Source organism: Pan troglodytes, chromosome 7, assembly GCF_028858775.2.
Source record: "Pan troglodytes isolate AG18354 chromosome 7, NHGRI_mPanTro3-v2.0_pri, whole genome shotgun sequence".
Taxonomy (NCBI): Eukaryota; Metazoa; Chordata; class Mammalia; order Primates; family Hominidae; genus Pan; species Pan troglodytes.
In genome coordinates, this window is record NC_072405.2 from 102,204,839 (window position 1) to 102,225,000 (window position 20,162).

Here is a 20,162-nt window from a genome sequence, read left to right on the forward strand (position 1 = left end):
GTTATGCACATGAAATTCTGGTTCAGTGCTGAAACGCTGCCATCAGCTCAATACACTCACCTGGAAAAGGAATTTAAGTTTTGTGGCTATCTCTGTCTATGCCAATCTGCCCAAATTCCTAACAGATAGACAAGACATATTGGAGGATATGTAAATTGTTTATTGTCTTAAAATTCCTTGCATATCCTTTAATTTTAAAAATAAAAATAAAGTCAGCATTAATAGCATAAGAAATATGTGTTTTCGAGATACTCATCTGAAGAAAAGTTACCTAGTGCAACTGGGTCTGGGTTGACGGGACTCTGCTGCCTAGAGTGGCTGCTGCTACTGCCGCCACCTTTTTTTAAGTCCTCGGCGTCACTGTACCGCCGGATCCAGTAATTCAATTCTTCCCGGTCTGCTTCTTGACATCGCCTTAGTACGGTGAGAGATCGCCTTGTTTTTTCTACCATGTCCATTATGCAGTTTAACAGCTATTTGGGAAAGGGGAGAATAGGGAAGAGCATATAAATCATCACAATTAAAGATTTTGCTGAGTAGTGAAACAAACCATTTCAGGACAATGAAGGAAGCAATTTTATCCCTGAAGGTTTCAGTCTAGTATTTTCTATGACTAGATTTGAAATTCAGAGCCAATAGATGGAAAATTCAATGGGAATGAGAAGATAGGTGTTATGAACACGAGTCAGAAGGGAAATTTCACCTGAAGGCATTATAGCCAGTAAATCCACCTCTCCAAATACTAATCCCATTACTTTATAAATTAAATGACCTTTTCACAATAAAACAGTAGCCCACCGATCTGGCTTTGAGAATTCCTTTCCAAGATCTAAACATTTCTCTCAAGTGACTTTCATATCAATTTAGAAATCAAATCCTATATTCTACTTCAGATATTCTCGCTCATTTTTTTTTTTCAAGGATAGCAGGAAAAACAATGCCTTCAAAGGATCATGAAGCTTTTATTTTATCACATAACCTCACTCCAGTTGTTTTCCAAATATTTTTTAATCCCAAATGATTACTGATGTCTTACATGGTCAAGATGTTTCCACTCTTCTGCCCATTCTCTGTCTGTTAGTCTGTGATCAATCATTTCTTCTTGACGTGTGCCATGCAACCCTACAAAAATAGAGAAGGCTGAATAACCCTAAAGCATTCAGTACACAACCCATAAACACACAGACTCATAGCAAGGACTATGTGGGCAAACTCGATGTAAAAATACATTTGATTTTGGATGGAGACATGAGTCATATTTAGATTCAGAATTACCTAACAGATTCCTCAGAGAATGATAAAATACTAGAACTAGAAGGAATTTTAGAGGTCATCTGGTCAGAAGCCTTTATTTTACACACAAGGAGACAGTTAAGTGACACCAACTCCACAACTAGTTATCCATGCAACACTCTGTAAGTAAAAATATATTCTAACTCTTAATAAATACAAGAAACCACAAGTAGACATTAAGTGGTTTTTAAAGCATTGCTGTCCTGCATTAAAAATAAAGACAGCATAAGTCATTTTACATAGGAAGGGTTATGCTTTCCCAAAACAAGCATGGTAAATTTTTCCACATGTCAGCCTTGTATAAATGAATACAATCCTAATACATATACCTCCGTGATAAAATTAGACCATGAAGAAAAGGCTTGTATAATATGGAGCTACATATACTCAGTTTACCAAAAATTAAAAAATAAAAGTAAATTGGATATTCTTCATAAAAAAATTAATATACCAGATATAATTTGACAAATATCATAAATCCAAGTGAACCAACTGAAAATCCTAATTTGAAGTCCATGAAAAAGTAATACATAAGTGTTTACCAAGTGAGCACCAATATTAATTAATTTAAGCGGTTAGCTAGGATGCTCATTAAAATAGGAAGTAAATGTGTCTCACTAAAAAGAGAGGCTGAAAGGCTCCGAACAGAGAAATCTGGAAACGTGTTATTCCTCTTACATATTCACTTTATATTCTACTGTATAGGAAAAGCCCCTGGGCTGTGGCATTATTTTGCATTTTAAATGATCAAAACTATTATTTTTGGTTACCAATTTTCAAAATGTTACTCTGAACAGCAAATAGAGTTTCTTATAGTTTGGTTTCTAGATAACTGGGCTACCTCTCTGTGGAACTTATGTATAAAGTTTCTTATAGTTTGGGTTTCTAGATAACTGGGCTATCTCTCTGTGGAACTTATGTAAGAATTAAATGACCATAGGAGTTATAAGACACTGAATTTTACTTTTTGTGAGATTTAAGTGGTTAGAAATCCCTTTTTTTTTTTTTAGCTGATTTACACAAATAAAGATGAGTCACATGACTGTTCAGCCAACCACATAAAACGATTTCATTTACAACTGATGGAAGTGAACAAATTTATGATAGCCCCTTCTGAGACTAAATAAAAAGCTAAATATAAGACGCTTTGTACCATTCCTGTCCAATTAGAACATATTCTGAGATATATTTTAAAAGTTAAAATTGTCAATGCCACCTATTGGTAAAAAAGTAAAAGTGCAAATATGTTTTATTAATTTGCATAATATAAAGACATTGGGAAAGAATAGTATTTAGCTACTGCTCTGTTGTGATTATTTCAAGTTGAAATGTTTGCAAATATGTAATTTTTGTTAACTTATTTGTTGCCTGGGTTTTAGAGAAAAACCACTACTGTTAAAATTAGTCACCATACAAAACAACCAGAAAGTGATAAGGATATAAATGTGACAGTGACTTTCATGTTAGAGGCATCTGAATATTTGCCTTTAAGGACAAGAATTCCAGAGGTCTCAAAAGCTTGAAAAATTCAGCAGAAGAAATCAATAATGACACAAGCTGTAATGCCTGGAGTAATATTAATGAGCAACAGGATATCTGTGGTGGTGGGATTTCAGCATTTATGAAACAGTACTAAGCTTCATCTCATTTTTAAAAAAATACTAAGTGCATTAGAAACATGTTTGAGCTCAAGTACTTGGTGAAAAAATGTAAGATTCATTTGCTGCTTTTGAACTTTGAAAGTCATTTGTTAGATATAATCAAATCTTTAAAAATAAAAAATAAATCAAGATTTTATGTTTATTAATTTCTCTATTTAAGATACTTAAATATTCAGCAGCACACAATTTTTATTTATAGTCATAATACCAGAGGGATGTACCGGGGGAAATAGCTCATAATCATTAAATAGCTCATAATCACATTTTCATTTGTGGGAAATTTGACACTAATGTTGAGTCTCAACTGATTATTTTGTTTTAGAATATTTTAACTAACTAGGATAAAACTCTAAGCTTACTTATAAACTAATGCTGCTAAGAAGCTACTTTACTGAAGGATTCTCGTGAGTATATGTCCCTACACATAATAGGCATTTATAAATCGTACCAGACTAAGTATATCTTTATGACAATTTTTATATTCTCAAAATGGCAGCCTGATGTAACACCATAATTTGTTGCTCATACATCAAGATTTTATTTTACATTAACACACACTAAACTCTGCCAGACTTTAGGGATGGTTTAGTAGCTGCACATATTTATAGAGATTAGCACTATTAGTTTTATAAGCTAATATAATTAAAAGGTAAGGAACATGGTCTGAAGAAAATCACATAAAACCAATGGATACAGATATAATTCATAAAGGGATATTTTATATTACTTGATGAAAACATAATCATTGCACATAAGTGTAATTACTTCCTTGCTGATTACTGTATAGTGCACTGGAACTAATATTTCACAAAATAGCACCTGCTGCCTAAGAAACAGGCCATTTGCTAACACATCTACAAAATGGGATCCCTTGAACTGGTCTCACCGTGACCTGATGACTCCACTGCTATTTAAAAACATGCAATCATGGTTTCAGTCCTTAAGCCATAAATAAGTGGTAAGGCTTTGTGTAGAAGGGAGTTGTTATCACATTTGATTTTGGGGTTAAAATATCAATCCAGATCAAGAAAGAGCACAACCACCTTTGAAAGCTCTTCAGAAATGGTACCTGCGAGAACATTAGACAGATTGGCTATTAAGAAAGCACAAATTATATGCTTAGCCATTTGTCTGACACACTATATAAACGTAGAAATTACTGTTGTGGAGAACCAGAACTACTAATTTACTGTCTTACAACCAAAGCCTCAATCGCCCCTTCTCTCACCCTCTCTTTCTGCTTTCTAAACATTTGGGGAGTTGGGTGTAGAAAGGTAAAAAAGGCCCTACACGTGGAGACCCTGTTTGCTAGCAATGTAGTTGGAAATTGAATGTAAACTTCTATATATTAGGCTCTCTCTGCCTGTGGCAAAAAAAAAACAAACAAAAAAACAACCGCCATCACTGTAATCAAGTAGTGAATATCTGGCTGGCTGCATTCCCCAGAATTCTGTATCCTCAGCTCCACTTTCTGGTTTTCTACTTGCATTTCATCCCTTGCTCTTTCCAGTGTCCAGGTCACTAAGTCGCCCTCATCAGGAAAGTTTGCCAGCAATTAGTTACAAGGTAGAGATTAAGTCCTGTTAGTGGGTGATGTGGACACAGGAGATGGAAAAAGAAGAGGAGACTGACTATTGCTCTCAGTGAGACTCATCACTAATTAGGAATTGAAGACAACCCAGTAACAGTGTACTTACTGATAACCCTCTGATACACTATCATCTCCACCACTGAACCACTGATCATGTGTTCATCTTCTCTCTCATTTTTCATGGTAGACATTTGTTCTATAGAAGGCAATGTCTTCAAAATGCTTTACTACTTTTTTTTTTTTTTTTTTTTTTTCCTGAGACAGGGTCTTGCTCTGCCACCCAGGCTGAGGTGCAGTGTGTGGGGTGCAGTGGCATGATCTCATCTAACTGTAACCTCTGCTTCCTGGGCTCAAGCGATCCTCCTGCCTCAGCCCCACAGGTAGCTGGGGCTAGAGGCATGCACCACCATGCCCGGCTAATTTTTGTACTTTTAGTAGAGACGGGATTTTGCCATAGTGCCCAGGCTGGTCTCAAACTTCTGAGCTCAAACTCATCTATCTGCGTCAGCCTCCCAAAGTGCTGGGATTATAGGCGTGAGCCACTGCACCCAGACAAAATGCTTCACTTCTAATAGTTTTACGCAAAGAAGGAATGAACACAGGGAAATAGAACACATATTTGCCCAAATTCACTTCTTCTTCAGTATTCTGATCCTTGACCCAAAACTGTCAATATTAACTTTAATCACTGGCATTTTCAAGTAAAAAAAAGTACCAAATCATTCCTTGGGAAACATCTGTTAAGCCACAGATAGCATGCCATATCACACTTTGGAAATATGGAATATCATGGAGCCTCAAAAAAATCAAAATAAACGTAGAGACTATCTGAAACAAAAGATACAACACAAGAAAATCAAGTGATTTTTAAAAATATTTGTGGCAGGCAGACTGCATATGAAGTCTCATGTTAAAAGAGAATTCAAGCTAAAAATTTATTTTGCATTTGTTACCAACACAACAATTGAGGGTCTTGTATTAATCTAGATGCCCTCCTCCAAAGAAATTTAGTGTACTGTCTTAAAGAATACAAGTGATTAGGATAGAGAAAGTACAGCTGTTAAAAGTCTATTAATACCAATCAAGTTTTTTTCATAAAGGAGACAATATAAAGCAAGATATGAGAATCTTCATCCCTATCACAGATTTCAAGCCTCAAGTTCAGTTCAGAAGTAATGGTGCAAGTTTTCAAGCACCCAATCCCGTAAGAAGTGAACAGATCCTTCAGTCTTACCCATAGGTCTGTTTCTGTCCCTGAGGTCCCTGTGGCTGGGGTGTCGATAGGAGTCCCTGTAGTGGTGGGCAATGGCCATATCATCCAAACGGTAATGCTGAGGTGGAGGTGGGGTAGGGTGAGGCAGGCCATTGGGCTGGTAGGATAAGCCGTTATTTGGACTGTACCGCTGGCCTGGGCTAATAGTGCATGGTCGCTTGCTTGGATGTTCTGAGTGCAAAGGCTCTCTGTCAAAGCCATTTTCTTTGGTTCTAAAGGGGGAAAAAACAAGAGTTTGTTTCATCATCTATTCAGAAACCAGCACAGTTCAGTCACTCATATTTGAGCTTGGAATAAAAACAGAATATTTTTTATTGGCCAGAAACCTTCTAAACTCAGCTTCCCAGAAAACATACGGAAATTCACTGAGACCTGTGTCGAGACCTAAATGATCACAAGCCTGCAGACAGGAAAAATTCCTTCACTTCTCATCAAATTAGCAAATATCTTTTCAGTTGAAGCTCATGTGGTTAAGTCACAAACAAGAGGAAACTCAAGACTCCTGTAGATAACATTTTCATTCAAAAAACAGTGCTTGATTTCTAACAAGTTACCCTAAGACCGACTGTATTTGATGAAGATTCATCAAGGTAAAACATCACCATTCTCTTGATGAACACTTAAGGTACACCTATTCCACTTGGTATCTGACTTCTGTGTCAGAGAATATCTAAGAACTGTGTTGTCCAATACAGTAGCTACATGTGGTTGTTTAACTTAAAATGTAAGTTACTTAAAATTAAATAAAGCTTAAAATTCAGTTCTTCAGTATCAGTAGCCACATTTCATGTGCTCAACAGGTACACTTGGCCAGTGGCTTCAGTAGTGGACTGCACAGATACATAACATTTCCATCATCACAGAAAGTTCTATAGGAAAGTAAGGATCAAACTGAGCAAATACCGTATGCAATGCAATGTCTGGGACCCTGACATTATCTTGAGTCACCAAGGTAATCAATCAGCAGTCATACAGAGCTAGCCTGGCCTAGAAGGAAGATCTAGGTCAACCCTCTTATTTTAAAGTTGAGGAAACACATACCCAGAGAGCTAATGTATCCTGTCTGGGGTTATCAGGTCACATGGCAGGACGGGAACACCCTGACGACACACCATCAGGTGATGCACAGAACTCTAAACTTGGCTTTCAGAAGGAATGCATTCTATAAATAAGACCTGATAACTAGTCACGATTCCTTGATTCTCAAATAAAAGTAGGAGTAAAGCACTAATTTCTGGCTGTATATATTTCTACTGCATAGAGACTAGCCCCTAATATATTCAATAAGATAGAAACAAACCATATTCAAATTTGACTGTAATCACTGCTCCCAAACTTACTTTTTACTTACAAGACCAGCACTCTTATCTTTAGACAGGTGGTAACATCTATTTTCCCAGGGACATTTTCTCATAAGAATTCTACCAGTTCACAGTGGCTGCAGACATCTACATGCCTTCTTTATTTTAGATAGTAAAACAACAGCATAGAGGCATTTCTTCTACTTTCCCGGCATCTAGTGATGGCATCCAGTCTTTGTCTGATAACACTAGAGCAATTCAGGTGGAAACTGAATCAACAACAGAGATAATCAGGGGCAACAGGATTCTACAATGAACCATCCTTTATGACCCTTTGGGGGGGCCCCCCAGTGACAGTTCATACACACCAGGTTGAGAAGAATAAAGGACTTAGAGACAGAAGGTATAGGCATAGAAAGAACTGAGGGTAAATCTTCAGAGTTTTATGTTAAAGAACATGCCCACTACATACTAAGAAGGATGCACTATTATGGAGCGGGCAGGGGACCCTTAGGACTCAGCCGTGTGACCTCCAGTTACTTAACTTTCTGGCTTCAGTATTCTGCTCAGTAAAATGGGACTGATAGGAAACAACATTTGTAAAAACAAATTAAGAGGCAATCTAATTTATACTTTACCCTATCTCAGGCTTTTTTCCCCCCAGCTCCTCAATAACAGAAGCTGTAAACTATTACAGAAAGAAAATAAATGTCCTTTAAAAACTCTACATGAGGCCAGGTGCAGTGACTCACACCTGTAATCCCAGCACTTTGCGAGGCCAAGGCGGGAGGATCACCTGAGGTCAGGAATTCGAGACTAGCCTGGCCAACACTGTGAAACCTCGCCTCTACTAAATATACAAAAAGCAGCCGGGTGTAATGGTGCATGCCTGTAGTCTCAGTTGCTCGGGAAGCTGAGGCAGGAGAATCACTTGAACCCCAGAGGCAGAAGATGCAGTGAGCCGAGATTGTGCCACTGCACTACAGCCTAGGCAACAAACTCAAAACTCTTTCTTAAAACAACAGCAACAACAACAACAAAAAACTGAGGGTAAATCTGCAGAGCTTAATGTTGAAGAACATGCCCACTACATACTAAGAGGGATGCACTATTCTGAATAGACTGGCCAATATTGGAAATGATGGCAAAGCATGGCCCCCAAGGGAGTGGTGGCCAGGAGTCCTAATGCTGCTCCCTTCAAAGTATGTGTCTACACTAAAACATACTGACTCCTTACATATTGATCATTGATATCAGACTAAAATATCCAATGTAGCTCAGACATTACCTAATTGCATTGCTTTAAAATAATTTTTAAAAGTAAACTGAAACATTCTAGATACTGATTTATCTTCTAAAAATATACCCATGTGATTCTAATCTGTATTTGCATATCCCACAAATTTCTAAAAAATACACTTCAATATTCAATGCATATTATCAGCATAAATCAGCTGGAAAATACTGAAGACTATTAATGGCTATGAACGTAATGCTAACACAGCACCTACCTTACTGGCATTGTGGTGTAGTGGAAAGAGCACTGGACTGGGAATCAAGAGACCTGAGATCTAGTCCTGGCTCTTCCATGACTAGCTGTGTGACCTTGGTCAAGTCACTTAACCTCTCTGGACCTCAGTTTATTCATCTGTAAAATGAAAGGGTTGGACTAGATCAGTGGTTTTCAAACTGTGCCACCTGAGGTGCTGAAGGTAGGCAATGAAGAACTTTTCCCCAAAACAATCAAGATTCTCAAGATTTAAAGTGCCAGAGGAACCCACTTCTTATTATTTGTTTCAATCACTGGGGTTCCACCTAAGATTTCATTTTTAAAGGAAAAAGTCTGTGGCTAAAATCAAGTTTGAAAACCACTGGACTAGATGATTTCTGCAGCCCTTCTAGTTTGCAAACTCTGCAATTCAAGTATTCTATATTTACAACTAAATGCCATAGTTATGCAGATCAAAACACACAGTGCTGATAGTCCTCTGGCCAAACCATAAGTATCTAAGGCAACCACCTTAGCCAAGTTCTCCATTCCTTGGTTTGAACAATTTATTATTTATACCTTATTTTTTGTGCAAAAATTAGAAAATATCCTCTTATCTTAGGGCAGCCCCTGCAGAATTTCTAAATAATGAAACATCTTTGACTGATTTGGGTCAAACCACCCCAACTTACTAGTTTTCTCTCTCCTTGATCAATGAAGGCAAAAACAACAACATTGGAGTAATTTTTATAATTTTTAAATGGTTAGATACACAATTTATCTTCATCCTTAGATAAACCCTTTGTTCAGTGCTATTACTTCAATGACCCAATTAAATGGGAGGTAAAAAGCATTTTTGTTTTTTTCTAAAGCAAGGGCAGTAATGTCCTAAAAGGCAGACTAGGGCCTAAGTCTGTTCTCTCACTTCAATCAGGTCTTACTGTCCTATCCTGGGGCCCATCATCCTGCTAGCTACTGAAATAATAAAAGCTCATCACCTCATAAGGATAGTTTACATTCTAACAGTTGTGAAACATTAACACTTGCAGGGGTGTAGTGACTAATACCTGTAGTCCTGGCACTTTGGAAGGCTCAGGAGGAAGGACTGTTTGAGCCCAAGAGTTTAAGACCAGCCTGGGCAACACAGTGAGACCCTGTCTCTACAAAAATCAAAAAGTTGGCTGGACATGGTGACATACACCCGTAGTTCTAGCTACTCTGGAAGCTGGGGCAGGAGGATCACTTGAGCCCAAGAGATTGAGGCTGCAGTGAGCCATGATCACACCACTGTACTCCAGCCTGAGCAACAGAGTGAGACCCTGTCTCAAAAAAAAGGGGAAAAAAAGAAAACACAAAAACTTTCACTGTCCACAAAAATAAAGCTATGAAGGATCTCTCTGGTGCTTCCTCAAATTACTAATGTCTACTTACAAGGCCAGTTCTATTCAAAGCATGTATGTTCAGAAGGGTAACTCAAACAATTAATTGCCATTTGTCTGTCTGCTTCTTAGAAATGCCTACAACTACCTATATCTCATTTGCTCGGTTGAACTCCATATTTGCATTCTTCATTGCCCTTTTCAGTGTATCAGGCAAAATTAGCAAAGACTTTTCATTGTCCCATACCAGTATACCCTTGAAATAACTCAAATTCTAGTAGAAATCTGAAGTGAGAGGTAACTGTGTTATGTCTTAAGGATTTCTGAAAGTTTTATTTTGTTTGTTTTTTATTTTTTTTATTTTTATTTTTACTTTTTTTGAGACAGAGTCTCGCTCTGTCGCCCAGCCTGGAGTGCAGTGGTGCAATCTTGGCTCACTGCAAGCTCCACCTCCTGGGTTCACACCATTCTCCTGCCTCAGCCTCCTGAGTAGCTGGGACTACAGGCGCCCGCCACCACGTCCGGCTAATTTTTTGTATTTTTAGTAGAGAACGGGGTTTCACCCTGTTAGCCAGGATGGTCTCGATATCCTGACTTCGCGATCCGCCCGTCTCGGCATCCCAAAGTGCTGGGATTACAGGCGTGAGCCACAGCGCCTGGCTTATTTGTTTTTTAAGTCTACCTGAGGATGTTATATCTCCTTACCAGGAGACATTTTCCTCAACACAATCTAACCCCTTCAACATTTAGATCCCAATCACTTCTCTCTCGAGGTTTAATGTTCTGAGCTCAGGGGATCCTTAGGACTCAGCCGTGTGATCTCCAGTTACTTAACTTTCTGGCTTCAGTATTCTGCTCAGTGAAGTGGGACTAACAAATTAAGAGACAACCTAATTTATACTTTACCCTATCTCAGGCTCTTTTTTTTTTTCCAGCTCCTCAATAACAGAAACTGTAAACTATTAGGAAAAGAAAATAAATGTCCTTTAAAAACTACATGAGGCTGGGCACAGTGGCTCATGTCTGTAATCTCAGCACTTTGGGAGGGTGAGGTAGGTGGATCACTTGAGGTCAGGAGCTTGAGACCAGCCTGGCCGACATGGTGAAACCCCGTCTCAACTAAGAAAAAAAAAACAAAAAATTAGCCAGGCGTGGCGGAGCATGCCTGTAGTCCCAGCTACTCTGAAGGCTGAAGCAGAAGAATCACTTGAACCTGAGGCACAGAGGTTGCAACGAACCAAGATCGCGCCACTGCACTCCAGCCTAGGTGACAGAGCGAGACTCCATCTCAAGGAAAAAATAAAAATAAATAAAAACAAAAACTCTACATGAAATATTTTTAAGATGATGATTAGCTAGTGTGTGCTGGTAATCCCTTAGTAACATTTATATAAAACAGTGTATAACATTCAAGGAAACGGGGAAGTATGAAAAAAATCCATCATAAAATCATGACATAAGTAGAACAAGAGGACAAATCTACATGGCAGAAGCGGGTGTAAGTTTTTTTCTCTACATTAACATTTTTTTTAATGTGAGGAACTACCACTATAAATATTGTTTTAGGGGAAGGCAAATTGGTAGAGCACAATAAACCTAAGAAAGAAGAAACTTAATTTCTAATATTCATCCTGTCATTTATTTATTTAAATAAATTATGTGCCTTACACACTCACTTATCTGAGTTTCGACAGACATTTCACGAGTCCAAACTGGCCTCCTTTCTCTTTTGCTTTCTGTACCATCTTCTACCTAGTCACCCGAGTAGAAACTTGAAGTCACTCTACAACTTTCTTTTCCAAATCCAAGTCCTGTTGCTGATCTCAAGCATCTCTATACGGGTCCCTCCTTCTTGCCCCAGGATACCTTTATCTTGGCCCTTGTCACACCATGGTCCCACTTTGCCAGTATCCCCCAGAGCCACAGGCCCCCAGATTTGTTTGCTGTTTGTCTCCACAGCCCAGCCAAGTCCCATCCCTAGACTGTAGCTCCTTGAAAAATGAGTAGGAGTGAGACACTGGGTCTAAAATTCTTTTAAGACCAGGCATTGAAGACTTACTTTATTTTATTCTTATATTTTAGAAGTCTGTATCTAAATCTTAGGAAGGTAGTTCTATTAAATGCAGACCAAAGACATTAATAACATCAAACACATCTTCCTTTCCTTTTCTAACACGTGCAGTTTGTTAAGATTGCCATAGAATGACTAGACATTGAATCAAGGGGGGGAAAATCACGCTCATCATCATTATTTTTAAAACATAATTCAGCAAAAGGTCTCTTCAGGAATTGTTAGGAAAGAGGTGACTTTAGATATGAATTTCACATAACACACTTTTATTGGTATTGAATAAGGTATTGAAACAAAATACATTACAAATTCCCCAACGTCCTTAAAAAGAAAATCAAACCTAATTTTTCATGACAACCTGCAGTGGTTTCTCTGTTTTGCTATCACTCTAGAGGGAGGGGGACATTTACGTGATGAAGAACAGAGAGCTGAATGCCACAGGACCATCATTATTGGGCCAGGTGGAGAGAAGCACCTTTAATCTCTCCATTGCTAAACAACCACCTAGGAGTGAGAACTTTCTGAGCAGTGTGCTAATACCTTTAGAAGTAAATAAGAGGCAGATGGATACTTGCCACTCCAGACACACAAACGTGATGCCCAGACCTTCAAGGATTGCAATATGCAGGTTGGGGGAGCTATCTGAGCCTTCCCTCCAGCAGCGAGAAGGTGGAATGCTTCCGTCACGTGTCTGAAGCTGACCATCTGCTCAACAGTTAGGCTGTTACTGGCTGTTTCCCTTGCCTTTTCTAATCTCTCCCACTGCTGAAGCATTCAATTTTTGCTGCTCCTGCTGTTTGGAACTCTGCTTTCTTATTCGAATCTGTCACCTGTATGTTTCTATTGGAGCCCTCCAGTTTTTTCTGGTCAGTGAACCAATCACAGCATTTGGTTCCTGGGCTGTCTGTGGCTGTTTTTATTGTATTTCAGAGATGCATTTTTTAACTAAACAAAAAAATAAAGATGCCTGGAAGAGAGACCATTTAATACACTACTAAAAATGACTGCATTAAGTTTAATTTGAATTATTTGTTCAATAGTGGTTTTTGTTCTGTTTGTAGTGTTTTGCTTTGTTTTAGGTCCCCAGTATGTGTAATGCACTATCCTGCACTTCAGTGGCAGTACAAAGATGAGAGAAACATGGTCCCTCAACCTTCCATAAGATTATTATTTAAGGCAGACTTTAATTCTTTACCATTAAAATGACTTAATTGGAGCTACAAGACTTCTATACTTTCATACAGGACATGTATAGAGAAGGTACCATTAAAAACAGAACAAATGTGGTATGTGAGAGCAGAATGAGAGATTACTCCAGAATGTATACTCATAAGGACAGAGGTTTTGGAGTCACATAGAGATGGCTTCAAATTGTGGCTCTGCTATTTGCTGGCCATATAAACTCAAGAGGCTTAATCCTCTAAGAGCCTCAGTGTTTCTGCCTGCAAAATGGGAAATGATTATCTGAAAGCTATGGAGAGAACTATAGGAAAGAATCTAAGAAAAGAACCTAACATGAATTTGGCATTCAATAAGTTAATCAAAGCATTTTGTTTTCAAGCAGGGGCATTCAGAGGCTGATGATACAGAATCACGGCTATGAGAGCATGGGCATTTGAGTCTGAGAACCCAGGGTTAGAATCCCATTAGGGCTTCTGACAAGCCATGTGACTTCACACACATTATTTGCCCTTCTTGAATCTATGTCATAGGACTGCGAGGAAAGAAGTGCTATATGTTAGTCTGTCAATTATTTAGCACAGGGCCCAGCATATCTGAAGTGTTCAGTAAATAGTAACCATTATTATATTATTTATAATTGGGAAGCTTTCATTCAAATAGTAGATACTGAGTTAGGCCATGAAGTATTAATAGAATTATGGCATATAACAACTAGGAAAGACAGCAGAAACCATCAGCTGGAATAGAGACTAAGGCGTGAGGAGTATGCAGTAAAGTTAGACCCTAACAAAGCAGCAAGAAATCAGGCTAACAAGTTAAAGTTGAAGCTGGAATGTGGAAAGAACAAAATGCCCCGTACAACTGTGTTATCTTTAACATATAAATATAATTTTGTGGCTGGGCACAGTGGCTCATGCCTGTAATCCCAGCACTTTGGGAGGCCGAGATGGGTGGATCACCTGAGGTCAGGAGTTTGAGACCAGCCTGGCCAACATGGTGAAACCCCGTCTCTAATAAAAATACAAAAAATTAGCCGGGCATGGTGGCAGGCATCTGATACCTCTCTACTTGGGAGGCTGCGACAGGAGAATCGCTTGAACCCAGGAGGTGGAGGTTGCAGTGAGCCCAGATCACTCACTCCAGCCTGGGCAACAAGGGCGAAACTTCGTCTCAAAATAAATAAATAAATAAAAATAAATAAATGTAATTTTGTGCTATTTCACTGAAAGGCCTCCCAATTGATGTGATTAATATTTTTAAAAATCACTCCTTGCAACTGTGGAATACATAATAGATGCAACACAAGCTAGAATAAATAAATGTGACATAAAATCCCTACATTTTTTTTCATAGAAAACCGAATGCAGGTTATACAAATTTAATTCTTATTTGCACAACTGACCCTACAATTCCTTGTAAAGTGTATCTATTTTTTCTTTTAGAAAGATAAAAATAGTGAAATCGCCTTCATTTTACAGAAACAAAAAAATGGACCTATTCAGTTTAGTTGGTGTGTACTGTCATAACAAATCTCACAAATACAACCAACATGATTTCAAAATGATTGCCTTTGATCCTCCAACCTTCAGCATTTTCTAACTGACTCATTAAGCCAGGAACACAGGCTAGCTGTGGCTCTTCTGTCGTTAAAAATATATATAAAACCTCAGAATGTTATACTATGGCATCTACCCACTTGAGCAACTATAGAAAATAAATGAGGGAAAGTAAGGTGAAAAAAGAGAAGCCTAAGTCTTAGTTGAGTTTCCTTATTTAAATTCTGCACATTAAAACATATTTTATGCAACTGGAAGATTTCAAGTATGCAAATATGCTTGTTTCTCCACTAAGAAGCTTTGCAACATTAGGCAAGTTCTTTGGGCCTTAGTTTGTGCAAGAATAAAGAGATGGGGGCCAGCTGGGTGTGGTGGTGCATACCTGTAGTCCTAGCTACTCAGGAGCCTGAGGCAGCAGGTTCACATGGGCCCAGGAGTTTAAGACCAGCCTGGACAACATAGCGAGACACTGTCTTAAAAAAAAAATACAGATAACATCCCATGAGCAAATCCATAAATTTAAAATATGTGTGATTTTTTTGTTTTGGTATGAAATGTAAAAAGGCAGGTGTGGTGGCTCGTGCCTATAATCCCAACACTTTGGGAGGCCAAGGTGGGAGGATCACATGAGCCCAGGAGTTTGAGACCAGCTTGGGCAACATTGCAGACCATGGCTAAGGAAAAAAAAACATAAAAAGAATGGGGCCTGGTGTATCTATAAGATCCCTCCCAGCTGACAAATTACATAACTCTAAAGTTCAACCAATTATTTTTAGAGAATAATGTTTAATTCTTGGGGGAGGAGGAAATACATATTAATCCAACTACATGGCCTTTGTATTGAAAGTTTAGAAGCGTTAAACTGAGAGTAATGTAAAGCATAATTACATTAAAATAATGGCATATAAGAAGGGGATTAATACTTAACATCCATCATTTGAGATAGTAGGGGGAACAAAATGGGAAACAAAACAACCATGTTACCCACACAAAAGCAAAGATTATTTGGTTTGATTTCTTAAGCAAGAAAAATCCTATATCAGAAAAGTAGCATAACAGGTGAGAACACAATACTGAAAGCAAATTAGATCGAAAAGCTGTGATATCAAAGCTCTGAGAAAAGAAAGACAGCAATGATAATCATCCTAACACAATTATTTTCTTTAAATCTTAATAATTTTAATCCATTCTGCAGTCTCAAAGAAAGAAAGCATTATCTAACAGTTCTTTTCCCTCCTCCTACACAAAAGTGCTTGTGTCTTTACGAGTCACCACGGTGAGCAGTTTTAAAGAGGGCTCTTAGCTTCTACTCTCTATCTGTAAGAGTGTTCATTTTGTTTACATGGCTCCAAAACAAACGATCACATGCCTTTCTTCAGCATCTCCCACCACAGAATGGTAAAAGAATAAATGTTTACTATAAATGACGTTTACATATTAACAAAGAATAGAAATCAGAATTTTCTACTTACTTTCCCTAATATTTTAGGAAAGAAATAACATAATTTTATAATAAAAATTGTCTTTTTCTACTTTGGGTTCTACAATATTCTCTCACAGACCTACAAAATCAGTAACACTTGTTCAGAGACACTCCCCAGAGCTACATTTAAAAGAAAGTAGAAAACATTTCACTGTTCCATACAGGAACAAAAAAAAAAAAACAATTTCATAGACTTCCCTAGAGTACTCATTTCTCTGTAAATAACAATAATGTTTAAAGAAAAAAAACATAACCAGTGACAATCATATTTAAGGACAAGAAGAAAGTTAAATTTGCCAAAACCCATCCCTGAAACACATGATGACTGTTTAGTACATTAACTCAGCAATCGTCACAGAATTTAAGCTCCCAAAGTTGTAAACAAAATATAGAGCGCTCTTTTGTTCATGACATGTCATGAACAAATTACCAAAATGTGTTTTCTCCTCAGGTGTCAGTTTTTCCCTCTTTTAGTGACTGATGGCTCCCAGTGTTATTACAGAAACAGATTGATCTTTTTAATGAGCCAGTTTAATAGACTCCAAAATCTCACCGTGGCTGCTCATCCATGTCAGACCATATGCACCAACAAAACATTCAGTAAAACAAAAAAAGCTCTGCTGTCAGACAGCTCCATACTCTATAAAATTTCATATAGTAGATCTGGATATACAGATAAATAACCAGAGAAGAGGAAAATGCATATGCAAACAAGATGCAGAAAATATATGCAAAAAGAAAAAATACTGTAGAGGCCCATATTTTCTTGGCTCTGATCAAATTCCCACAAGACACAAATGTATTTACACAACATATTCTCATTACCCTTCCTCCTAACTCTAAGGAAACCCATTTGCCATCTTTGAGATATAATGTATATTTCAGTGCCCCATTTGATAAAGAATGTTCCATCCAAAGATTAACCATGTGAACTCTGACTCTGGCAACCATCCATGAAAAACCAAAGGGAAAATCAGACCAAAGACTCTTTTTAGGAGAGTTCTACCTGACTGAATGCATACACTGATGCATGCACAGCGACGGAGCATCAAAACAAGAATGCTGAGCCTCTGTGGAATTTAAGATGAAGTTTTCATATCAGTGTTAACATACTGCCCAGCACTTACCTTAAGACTGTGCAAGGATAGTCAAAAGTCACAATACATTCAAATATAAAATACTGGGAAAGAGCTGGTGGGAAAATAGCTGGAAATACAGAGAAATGAATGAAACAGATTTTCATATTCCCTGTTATGGTTATTTAGCAGTTCAGAATGCCAGAGTAAGTTGTGTCCATTTTCAATTTTGCCTGCAGGATCATCTCTACATTTATCTTAGCTATCTAAATCTTTCCCTGTTACACTCTCCTCCACCCCAACAACCCTAAATAAATTTCCTTCTTCCAATTTTCCATCGAGTCTCTCCTTCATTCTTTTATCATGGAGCTAAAATATCTCAGTATTTGTATGTCATACTCATTTTCTGCAGGGTAAATCGGTTCAGGTCAAACAGGAATGCACATGTAAATCATCTATCGTTGAGCCACCTTTTGGTTTTCAGCATCATGTGGACATGCCACTCAGGCATCAGGATTAAGCAGTTCCCTTTAAAAGCTAAAGCACTAAGTGCTCTATTTTACTCTTAAATGTGACCAACAAAATATGATTTGCAAGAATAAGAAAGTAGCTCTGTTTGTAGGTCATATATGAAGGTAGGCCTACAATACGTCAAAAGGGGACTAATATTTAACTGCTTGCTTTAGCAATTTTAAACTATTAAGAGGTTCTATGCCAAGAGGAACAAAATTACAGAGATTGTAGCATAAAAACTGCTTAACAGAGGATTATGTAATAACAGTATGTAAACTGGCTGGCTTTTAAATAACATTCTGATTTGCAAAGCAGCTAATACATTTAAGGATAGCTAAGTCAGTGACAAATAGATGTCTCTGAGCAGCTCCAAAGATCTTAAGCTCCTATGAATGTGGAACATAACTGTGTCAGGGTGTTAACCTCTCAAAGGCTGTTATACCCATGCCTGATGAAATGCAGCAAAAGAGAACAGATAAGCAGAGAAAGAAAGCAAAGTATATGCTAAATAAGTTTTTGAATATAGTTTCATTGTAAAATTCTCCATATTTCAAAAATACTATGCAAAATGATGCTAATAAGAATTTGCATTCCTATATCAGAAGATAATTATAGATGAGGATGAGGTATTCATAAAAATTATTTTACTACGGTAAATGGGAAATTTCATGTGTATGCTTTATTCAACAATTACTCTGTAGGGTTTAATGGAGAAGTGGTTTTTACATTTCTTAGAATTCTCAGTTATGAGAGCACAGTATCTGATAGAACAGTATCTAACAAGTAAAATTTTCAGCAAAAATACCATCTATTGTCTCTACTGTATAACTCTTATCTTCACTCAGTTCATCTAGTGTCCCAGAAGTTTTCTCTTAGTTCACATACAAACCAAAACAAATAACTGTGTTAAGAAATACATACAGACAAGCTTCCAAACCATCACATTTTAAGGAAACTAGGAACAGCCAATTTCAGAATATTGAAGTAAAATATGTGGTTGGGTTAAATTACATAATGAATGAGAATTTTAATATTGATGTGCATCTAAGAGCCATCAGTGGTACTTGGCAAATCAGAAAAATCATTCGTCTTCACCATTTAGCTTTAATACTACAAGCAGAAAAGATTAACCTACACAAAAGCCAAACTGTCCCAGGACAGAGATTCAAAACTCTGTAAAATCCCAGGCCAGAGCCAGATTCTCAAGATGGCCACAATGGCTTATTGCTATTGTGCAAGAATGACATAGGCCGGCGGTTTAATTGTGACATGAAATGTTTCCTCATGCCACAGGTATGAGAAAAAGGTCATGGTTCATCCAGGCTCCTCCTCCCTCTCACCTGTCTGGAGTTCGCCTCTTCCCGTTTTCGTTCACATCGAGAAGCAGCTCTGAGGAGTCAACAGGTGAGGTGGTGCTGGCATCCAGAAGCAGCTGTTCATGCTGGGCGAGGTACTGGGCAGGGTTCTGTTTGGCCAGTCTTGCGCAGTGGAGGAGCTCACGCTGCAGCAGGGGCAAGTTGGCCTGCAAGGGAACGACAGGAATGAGAGGACAGACTGAAAGTTTTCTTCTGTCCTGTTGACTTACTCTGCTTTTCGAACACTGGAGAAGAGTATGCAATGCAGCTACATCACAGGTCAAATGCATGCCATGGGCTGGAACCACAGGCACAATTCTCAGCACTGGGCTACCATGTGCGCAGATTGCCCTAAGTGTGAGGTGACTGACCCTTGTACATCACTTTACCTCTCTTTTATTTCTTCACTGATAACATTGCAAGTGGCACATTATTTTTAGGGTCCCTTTATACTTGAATGTATGTTCTACGGTATGTGAGAACCTAGCTCCAATCTTAAGAACTTTTGTTCTCCACAGGGAAGATAGAGGGTATACAAAATATATACACAGTCCAATTAATTTCAGAATAGTTTCCCTGACACACTCAATTTTGTATCTGGTGACTCACAAAGGTCAAGCAGGCTAATCCCAGAAAACATCTTTTGTCAAGTACTAACTTAATGAAAATACACTTAAAAATATAGACATGAACATAGAGATTATTTTCCATAGTCATCAAGTTCAGACAATAGTTAAGTAATGGCCTGGGTATAGTCACATATCCCAGATGGAATTAATGCATAAAGCAGTATATTCTAGTAGTCTACAACAGTAAACTGCCTTCTTTGTATCAGTCTTATTCTAAGGAATGAATACACACACACACACACACACACACACACACACACACACACACATATTTCTTCTAATGTTAGAAGAAACCCTGTATACTGGTCAC

General features: G+C 38.0%; 1 protein-coding gene across 8 annotated transcripts in view; it reads right to left on the reverse strand.

The window, feature by feature from the left end:
• RUNX1T1 (RUNX1 partner transcriptional co-repressor 1) overlaps positions 1 to 20,162 on the reverse strand; it is a 143,013-nt gene that overhangs the window by 26,076 nt on the left and 96,775 nt on the right. For all 8 annotated transcript variants that reach the window (XM_528188.7, XM_003311835.7, XM_003311832.6 and 5 more), the window contains 4 exons: positions 19,209 to 19,390; positions 5,780 to 6,030; positions 1,037 to 1,122; positions 272 to 473 (listed from right to left, as the gene is read on the reverse strand). In XM_528188.7, the coding sequence (XP_528188.3) occupies positions 272 to 473; positions 1,037 to 1,122; positions 5,780 to 6,030; positions 19,209 to 19,390 (721 nt within the window). The remainder of the gene's footprint in view (positions 1 to 271; positions 474 to 1,036; positions 1,123 to 5,779; positions 6,031 to 19,208; positions 19,391 to 20,162) is intronic.